The sequence below is a fragment of the Zootoca vivipara genome, chromosome 2 (genome assembly GCF_963506605.1).
Source record: "Zootoca vivipara chromosome 2, rZooViv1.1, whole genome shotgun sequence".
Lineage (NCBI taxonomy): Eukaryota > Metazoa > Chordata > Lepidosauria > Squamata > Lacertidae > Zootoca > Zootoca vivipara.
In genome coordinates, this window is record NC_083277.1 from 65,237,361 (window position 1) to 65,247,472 (window position 10,112).

Sequence of the window (10,112 nt, forward strand, 5' to 3'; positions counted from 1 at the left end):
AAGGCCTTTCTCATTCCAAGATCCTGGGGACCTGCTCCCAATGCAGAGTAGACAAGGGGTGGCCAACATGGTGACCTTCTTGGGTTGTTGAACTCCATCCATCAATACTATCAGTCCCAGTCAGCTAGGCCAATGGTCATGGATGGCCGAAGCTGGAGAACCATATTGGCAACCTCTACAGCCGAGCACTCACTGGGCAGATGCTTTGACTGCTTGATGGGTTCATATATGTTTATCTCCCATTTTGACCTCCAATAATGCATCTGACAACGTTTGCAAGATCTAAGCAATGTATTTATTTTTAAAATAGTTTCAGGAGAGGGAGGAACCCAAAGACATTGTTGTTCTGATTGCATCAATTTCTACAAGCCATTGATCCGTAGTCATCATCGTCTCCACCATTCTGTGTTTGTGAATGAATATCTGGCTATTAAGCAGCTGTTGGAGTGCATTGTTCTAAGGGAAAAGGGAGAAAAGTGTGTCAGGGAAACTGATGAGGAAGAAAATGTGAGCAACTCGGAATCAGTGGCAGATGATGCCCATTGGGATTGGTGGCATGGCAGGCAGGGAGGCCAACAGCAGATGCAAACACCAGGGCAAATGACAGCTGCAACTACAGCCAATGAGAAGCAGAGGCGAGTCATTTTTTTTTACCCTCACCTATTGAGTTCTACAGGGGCAACACGGAGATGGGCAGAGTTGCTAGTCCCAACCAGGCCAAGATCTAGAGCTGGGATCTAGGTAAAAAGGTAAAGGTAAAGGACCACTGGACAGTTAAATCCAGTCAAAGGTTACTATGGGGTTGGTGTGCTCATCTTGCTTCAGGCCGAAGGAGCCGGCGTTTGTCCACAGACAGCTTTCCGGGTCATGTGGCCAGCATGACTAAACACCTTCTGGTGCAACGGAACACAATGGCGGAAGCCAGAGCGCATGGAAATGCCATTCACCTATTTATCTACTTGAACTGGCATGCTATTGAAATGCTAGGTTGGCAGGAGCTCAGATAGAGCAATGGGAGCTCACCCCATCATGGGGATTCCAACCGCCAGCCTTCTGATTGGCAAGCCCAAGAGGCTGAGTGGTGTATACCACAGCGCACCTGTGTCCCTCAGCTGGGCTCTAGCCAGACCCTGCCCAGGAACCACAATTGCTGATGTCCCACCACCCCAGCTGAGGGATGTAGAACAAACTCCTTCCTATCCATCCCCACAGCTAGGTAAAATTGCCTGCTGCTCTTAGCCAATCAACCCCTTGCTCATTTCCTGATAGCTTGATTAAGCATGGAAATCAGACCTCAGTTAATTTCAATTATTTAACTACAGTGGTACCTTGGTTGTCGAACGTAATCTTTTCCGGAAGACTGTTTGACTTCTGAAACGTTTGACAACCAAGGTGCAATGGGCAGTTGGCAAATTCAATTGAGAAAATTGAGAAACGCGCCTCAGTAGCCGTTCAACTTCCGAGGTGCGTTCAAAATGGAAGCATTTATTTCCAGCTTTTCGGCGAAAACCGAAATGTTCGACTTTTGAAACGTTTGACAACCGAGGTACCACTGTACTTGAACTGTACTTGTGATCCAGATCAGTGAATCTCTCTGGGACTAAATATAGATCCTCAGATTCTGTTTCACACAGAGACATTCATTTTTTATCTACAATAAAAAAAACTTGAGACCAGGTTGCTTTACCAGCGTTAAAGTATTTGATGTGTGCCTCAGGATAATTTTGCTCCAAGACTAATCTCTTGAATTTTTCTTTGATGTCATCTTCCACGTCTGACCCCCTAGCTTTAAACAAAAGCAAAGGTTGAGTAAATTATTGAAATATTCAGAAAGGCTGAATTATCTGTTTTATGTCTATAGAGCACCCAAAGTCTCTTCTTCCCGCCATCTTCTCTGGATTGTCCACTAGAGAGTCAGGAACAGAACCCCCATGAAACCAGAGAAGAGGATCTAAGCAGGCATGGCCAAACCTGGCCCTCCAGAGAGTTTTGGTACTACAATTCCCATCGTCCATGACCACTGGCCCTGTTAGCTAGGCATGATGGGAGTTGTAGTCCCAAAACATCTGGAGGGCCAAGTGTGGCCATGGCAAAGGAACTGAAAGCCTACACAGGTGCTGACTGTTCCTATTTTCTAGTAGGGGGCTTTATGGTAGCTGCTCTTTCTGCTGGATCAATGTTAATATTGCAGCCCCCTATTGCCTTTTATTTTGGGGACACATTTTTTTCTTCATGTGATGTGCTAAAGTGGCCATTCTTTAGGGTACAGCTCCCTTTTCCAATATATCCCTTCATCCCAGGAAGGGTTGATTATTCCATTAGCCACCTTTTATACTAGAAGATTATTGTAGCCAAGATTTTAAATATGTTTTCCTCCTACTTTTTAACTCTGTACAGTAGAACCTCTACTTAGGACTCCCTCTACTTCGGGCCCAATCCAAGTCATGATCGCAGCAAACCTGGAAGAAAATACCGGGTTTGCCACGATTCACACATGTGCAGAAGCCGCTTCTGCTCTTTGCACACTCGCAGAAGCAGCCACTGCCATCTGCACATGCGCAGAAGCATGCAACCGTCAAATGTGCCTGTGCACAACTATCTACCAGCGACCCAGATCGATATACGGACGGACCTCTGGAACTGATTATGTCTGTACGTATGAAAGAATTTATGATAAAGAATTTGGAACAAATGGAAATGGGACAGTTTTTTTAAAATATAAAAGGTATTAGAGCTATATATTCAGATCAAAAAGCTAAATTGATTGTAAATAACAAAAAGGTATAGAGGTGGTAAAAAGGTAAATAATTTAGGAGTCTGGTTAACATCTAAAAATTTAAATTTGTTTAAAGACAATTACACAGCCATATGGAATGGTATTAAAAGAGATTTAGAGGTGTGGGGAAGAATGAAACTTTTCCTATGGGGTAGAATTTCTGTTATCAAAATGAATGTGCTACCGAATATGTTATTTTTATTTCAGTCAATCCCAAAGGTATAAGTAACTTTAGAGAGTGGCAAAAAATAATTACAAGATATATTTGCCAAGGGAAGAAACCAAGTATTAAATTTAAATTACTTACAGATACAAAAGTGGCTTCTCCTTGCCTGATTTGAAATTGTATTATGAAGCTTCTTGCCTTTGTTGGTTGAGGGATTGGATATTGTTAAAAAATATAGATCTATTAGGTCTGGAAGCATTTGACAAAAAAATTGGGTGGTACGCATATTCATGGTACAAAAAGGTAAAAGGTTCATAAAGGTTTTTTGAACCACATACTTCGAAAATCTCTATATGAGGTGTGGAATAGATACAACAGTTTACTAGAAGCAAAACACCATGGTGGCTGTCGCCATTAGAGGCAATAAATGTAAAAAAAAGTTAAATATGGCCAAAAATTGGGTCACCTATGAACAATTGGTGATGGAGATGGATAACCAATGGAAAATAAAACTGTATGAGGAAATTAAAGGTTTGGTGAATAATTGGTTGCATTATCATCAAATAAATGAAATGTTTAAAGATGACAAAAAGAAAAATCGGTTTTGGTATACAAAATCGAGGTTTGAATTAGAGTTATTAAGCAATAAGGTAAAAATATTATTAAAATGTATAGATTAATTTTGGAATGGCATGTAAAAGATGAAGAAGTTAAATCAGTTATGATACATTGGGCAAAATATATTGGTTATAATATAGTTAGAAAATTGGGGGGAAACTATTGAAAGATGGAATAAATTTTACAGCTTGCAGTTCTCTTATTGATGTATAGATGGTATATAACACCAGCGAAATCAGCAAAAATGTATAAAACAAATAATCAGTGTTGGAAATATAAAGAAAACGAAGGTGTGGTGGGTTTGTAAGGACTTGAAGGCTTTCTGGGAAATGATTTATAATGAACTTTTAAAAATGCTGAAATATACATTTGTTAAAAAAAAACCCAGAAGCCTTCTTAATTGGTATTGTTGGTAATGAAATACATAAGCAAGATAAGAGACATTGTTAGTAGGGCTACAAGAAGTTTTGTAAGGTTAATCTCATTAATTATTGCGAAGAAAAATCTATAATTTGTTTACTTATGATAAGGACTTAATAGCAATAGGTATAACAACAAAATGCAATATTGGAGAGTAAGTTGGAAAACCATCAGTCGAGGAGGGTGGAAGTCTCAGGCTGTAGTAGCCAAATGTTTTCTATGTTATCTGTAAGTCGGATGTGACGCTTAAAAATATGTGCAAAAATATGTGCAAAAATATGTGTGTGTGTGTGTGTGTGTAGATAAAGATATTCAATAATGTTGCATTCTATTTTTGTATTTTAACTAGATCCATAATTGGAATGAAGAGAACTTAGGGTATCCTTCCATAAACGGATGCCTTCCAGATGTTTTAGGCAAAACCTTCCACCAGCCACCAAAGTGTACTACAGGAGGGACAGGCAGGGCAGGGCCAACTCCTTCAGGACAGCAGAGTGATGAGCAGCACTGGCTCTGCCTCCTTCCTTTGAACTTTTCCTGCTCTGGCTGGTCAATAGAAATACTTGAAACTCAGACTTGAAACAGAGGTTGCGTCTTTCCTTCCCTCCCAACCCTTTTGTGAATCTTAGGGCCTGTGTGTGTGTGTGTGTGTGTGTGTGTGTGTGTGTGTGTGTGAGAGAGAGAGAGAGAGAGAGAGAGAGAGAGAACTAATTAACTAACAAGTACCCTTTTTGCTGAACCACAGATATGCCACAGGGTGGAGTGAAGGTTACTGGTTTGTTTTTGTTTCTATTGTGTATTTTGTGTTTTCTTATCTTCCCGTTTTATGTTGTGAACTGCTCTGAGATCTATGGGTAAAGCGCTTGATTTAATAAATAAAAACAAAATCCATGGCCATAACACATACCAGACAGATACATGGCTTCATAATTTGATTTCTTCTTGTGCATAATGAGATACTTTTCATAATCAATATCCATCATGCGGACTTTACCACCTATACAGGAAACAACACAAGACATCAGTTGAAGGAAGCGGTTTCCCCATATATTGGCTGTTAGTGGGGGTGGGGGGTTGGGAGGCAAAGTGGGATCAGCCACTCTTAGTTGTCTTAATTATTCCTTCTTTCTCCCAACCCCTCAGAAGTAATTTTAAGTGGGGTGAATCTCCATGCCTTATTAAGTGTCCTGCCCAGGTCCACTGCCACAGATTGCCCTACCTAAAGCAGGCAGTGGGAACCACCATTCCTCCCCCCCCCAGTCGTCTTGCTCCCTGTCCTTATGTGAACATTCTCTCAACCCCTGTCCCAGAAGGCCTTGCTTTGAGGAAGGACCCCCCTCCCGTCCCTTTTCTCAATGTGTGGCAGGGAGGGGGGAACCTTAGACGCTGCAGAAGTCTTGTTTGGAGAGTAGCAAAGCAAGCAGGTGGCAGAGAGGCTCCAGACGGTGGGAACTTGCTACCCCTCTTGCAGCTCCTTAACTTTGTTGAGAGCCGCCCACAGTGGCTGGAGTAACCCGGTCAGATGGATGGGATATACCGGTAAGTAATAAAATTATTGTTTTTGTTGTTGTTATTTGCCTGGCTCTGTTAAACTAGAACTTTTCCTGTGGCATCCCAAGGGCTTTGGAGAACCTCACTAGGAAAGCAAAAACTAGCCGTTTTGGTCCATTTCAAAAATAAGAAAACCCTCTAGGTGAGCATTACATTAATTTCAGCCAACCCTAGTGTCAGGAAAGACTGGCCAACTTTTAAGTTCTCCAGCACTCTTCACCAAGCACAATATTACCAAAAGAATGAATAATCCACCCACCCATCCCAAAAACCAATCAGACTGGGTTGGAATCTATGAGGGCAGCATATAGGGTCAGTTGCAAGATAAAGATTGTTGGATGACAGAGTCCCTTCCCAGTCCAATACAGATCAGTTGTCTGGCCACCTGGGATTCTGCAATAAAAAAGCAAAGGCTGCTCCCCAGGTCTGAGAACATAGATCCCAGCTGTTACCCAGAACTCCCTTGTGCAGCCTGGAGTGAAACACTCCAGTTCCTCCTGGTTAAGCAGAGGGGAGATCTAAAGAGAAAACAGGAGTCTTCCATTTTGAAAGGCCCAAGATTAATTTTGAATGGCATACAAGGCAAATCATATCCTCCTAAGTTGGGAAGTAGAGGCATTGGTTTAACCATCTGCCATGAGTCTTTAACTCCTCATTTGCCCTTCCTATCTCTTTGTTATTTAGACTGATAGTCTTATGCTGGATCCTCTTTACAACCTCCTCCTCCTCCTCCTTTCACTTCTCTCTTTAATTTCAAGATGAGAGATCAGCTTGAAACGATCTTCCGAAAGAACTATGGAGCAAGCATGGCTGCCTTTGTTTTCTCAGACTATTTAGCTTTAGCTAGACCCAGTGTTTTTTTCTTTAAAATAAATGTTTAAGGGCACTCTCATTTTCCTACTCATATTGAAATACTGCCCCTCAATGAGGCCAAACTTAGATTGACAAAATGTTTAGGGGAATGTGTACCCCTGTGTTTCCCCCCACCCCCAGAAAAAAGCACTGGCTAGACTTAGAAACCTTTTTCTAGCCTTGTTATGTATTTCCTAAAATAAAAAACTTCATTGGGGGGCAAGTGATTGCACTGCTCTCCCCCACAAAACTCGATTTTGCACTCAAAAGAAAGCATATAACTGGGGAAAAGAACAGATGTTTGAACATTTGCCCAAATCACAGCATCTGGATCTTCTGATCATAAAACATACTTTGTCATCAGGTAATAGGGTGGCTCGTGGCACTCGTACTTACCGGGAAATTTGAATACACCAGGTTTCTTCGTGCGCTTTAACATAGCAGTTGATTCTTTACAGACACCGTCCCTGGAAAAGAGAGCTAAATGAAAGCACTTCAAAAGCAGATACCCAGCCTGCTTCTGCCTTGCCTCCCCCACTTGTATTTCTCAGGGTGTCAGAGCCACTGATGGAAGAAATACAGTTCCAGTAAAATGCCTTTCTGTCTACCAGAGGGAAGGATAGCTGGAGTGTCAAGAGGAACGGCACCCTGAACAATGCCTTCAAAATGAACAGGCCTTCTTGGAGGCCTCTACATTATGAAATGTAGGTTTCCACAGGATTACTCATCTCTCCATTGACATTCCAGCAATGTTTTATTCATATCACTATGCCCAACCTAAGTAGCTCTTTATGATATATTAAGATAAAACAAGACCCCCCCCCCAAAAAGAGAAACCTGTGGTCTTCCCTAAGCAGCAGCTCTACACAAAATCTGGACATTGCTCCATCCAGCTCAATATTGTCTACACTGAAGAAACTTTATGCCCTTTCCAAACCATCTCAAAACAATTTCAGGGGAAATCAGGGCTGTGGCTCAGTGGCAGAGCACCTGCTTTGCATGTGCAAGGACCCAGGTTCAATTCCCAGCCTATGAATGATGGGAGGAGACGTATCAGTTGTAAGATACTAACAACATATAATTAGCGGTTAGTTTAAGATCTCCATCTATAACCTCCACAAAGTGGTCCATCGGTGATATTTTCTGCTCATACTCAGCCAACTGAGGCAGCTTGGAAGCCATCCCGATGGGGTGCCACATCCCGACAGTCTAAATTAGAAGAATTTTGATTGACATTTTAGGGATCAGAAGAAGTTGACAAGGGTTCATTATATAACGCAACCCACCTCATCTCTAGTATTTTCCTACCAAAGCTAGGAGCATATATCAAAACCAGGCAACTATTAATCTGCTGATAGCCAAACTTGTGGACCTGGGGGAGAGGAAAAGGTGGACCCAAAAGCAACAGGGCCTTTACTCAAGAGCAAAGCTGCTTGGGTATCCTATCCAGGTAAGGCTTCCCCATCTGAAAGTTACATCTGCAAACGTCTTACCTTTTGGGGGTCAAAGTTTGGGACCACAGGGATGGCAGCACCCACAGGAGAAATGTAGTCAGAGATCAGTCCAAACACCAACAGCAGCAATGCAATCATCCTGGAGCTGCTTCTCTCCTGCTCTTACCATGAACACCGTGTGCAGGGGCAGAGAATGATGGTCCAGGGTTGCAGCAGCCCATTTTAAATATCTGTCTTCAAATGTCTTCAAAGCACATCCCACTCATGAACTTATGCAAGAGGGAAGAACAGAGTGGGAACAGCAGGGTTATTTTTAAAGGGAATTGTTTTATTTGTGGTGTGGAACAAGGTGGAGTCTCCATGCTTGTTCTCTTGGGTTTTTTGGGGGGATGTTCTTGAGGAGGATGTTCAAGGCTGGCACATTCCCTTCCTGGGCAAGTACAGAGATCAGGGGTGCTCCGTGGCATCTCCTCCTCCCGCCCCAGCCCATCTCCACAAGCTTGCCCAGCCCTTAATGACTTGTGGTCTTTTCAGCAAAAGACATAGAAGACCTATCACAGAATGAAATGCTTAAGCTTATCCAGGATATTAGATCACTGGATCACACATGCCGGGGGCTGGTGGTGGGAACTGCCACCTCAAGGACCTGATCTGGCCCACCAAACCTTCCCCGGCGGCAGCACTCCCACAGGTAGGGGAATGTGCAGAAGACCAGCAGGTGCAGAGCAATTATCCCAACCATGGGTTGAAACTAGTACACCCAGCCCAGTGCCAAAATGAAAATATAGATCATCTCTTGCCATCCACCCTCCTCACAAAATAGATCTGATGAGCAGAGGGGATATGGTCATTGTTATGTACTGAGCTGAATCCTAGAACAATAGGATCCAGAATGCAGCAGTCTGATTGGTCCACAGGAGCCACCCAATCCAGTTCCAGGTGGAAGCGAAGCAGTAACCTGATTGGCCGGCAGGAGCAGCCCCGAAGTAGCCAATCATGCAAGGCCCATTGTGTAAATAATGTATATAAGCAGACGTTTTGGGGAAAGAGCCATTCTTCTCTTCTTTTTCTGTTGCTACTACAAGCTGAATACAGAGAATGAAATTCACTTTCGACTCTGAGTATTTTTCAGTCATCTAGAATTGTGGGAGCAATCCACAGTGGTACCTCAGTTTATGAACACAATTGGTTCCGGAAGTCTGTTCATAAACTGAAGCGTTCATAAATTGAAGCGAACTTTCCCATTGAAAGTATTGGAAAGTGGATTAATCTGTTCCAGACGGTCCGCGGAGTTCTTAAACTGAAGCGTTCATAAACTGAAGCGCACTATGCCATTGAAAGTAATGGAAAGTGGATTAATCCGTTCCAGATGGGTCCGCGGAGTACTCAACCTGAAGCGTACTTAACCCGAAGCATGGGTGTAATTGGTTCCGGAAGTCTGTTCATAAACTGAAGTGTTCATAAACTAAAGCGAACTTTCCCATTGAAAGTAATCGAAAGTGAATTAATCCATTCCAGATGGGTCCGCGGCTTTTGTAAACCGAAAATCCGTAAACCGAGGTGTTCATAAACCGAGGTTCCACTGTACCAGCAGCCTTGTACTTGGACTTTTATCAAAAAGAAATCAGTGTGCAGCTAACTGACACAGCTTCTGATTCCCATGACCCCAACGTACTATTGGGGCTGTATAATCATTTTATGATGGATCTTACTGCCTTTTTTACGATACCTCCCCAAGTGGTAAATCGCAGCCAGTATACCTCTGGTGCCCCCTGGTATGACTTTCAGTGTAAACAAGCTAGAACCCTTTTGCGCTCAATTTACAATGAGTACAAGGCCTCAGGTGCTACTAACCTGCCAATAACATATTTCCAAGCCAAAACGGCCTATAGACAGGCCCTAACAAAGGCTAAACGCTCCTGGCAATCGAATCGCTGGCAGGCTTTAATTACAGCATCCAAATCGCATAGGTCACGTGAATTTTGCTCACTAATTAATAGAAGAGTGAGAAAATACCCCCTGGCCGTTATCCCTGCTCCTACTTGGGAGCAGTTCTTGAGGAAGTGCTTCTCACAGGTGGACGCACCATCTGCCTGCTTGGAGCACCTGTTTTGCCATTTACCCATTTGGCCTCCTACCGACTCGGGGTCAATAAAAGACTTGATATGTCAACTGAAAGTGAGTAAGGCACCTGGGCCTGATTTGGTCCCAGTGGAGGCCATTAAGACATGTCCTGAGTGGTGGGCTGGAATTCTGGCCAAAGTTTTTGATGCTA

At 43.0% G+C, this 10,112-nt stretch overlaps 1 protein-coding gene across 1 annotated transcript; it reads right to left on the minus strand.

The window, feature by feature from the left end:
* Positions 1 to 334: 334 nt before the first annotated feature.
* On the minus strand, positions 335 to 7,975 carry LOC132591627 (epididymal secretory protein 4-like). The gene is made up of 6 exons (XM_060270969.1): positions 7,877 to 7,975; positions 7,459 to 7,592; positions 6,780 to 6,850; positions 4,888 to 4,977; positions 1,688 to 1,786; positions 335 to 456 (listed from the first exon to the last, which is right to left on the minus strand). Exons 1-6 carry the CDS (start codon positions 7,973 to 7,975, stop codon positions 431 to 433), a joined length of 519 nt encoding a protein of 172 aa, XP_060126952.1. The 3' UTR covers positions 335 to 430.
* Between the last annotated feature and the right edge of the window lie 2,137 nt (positions 7,976 to 10,112).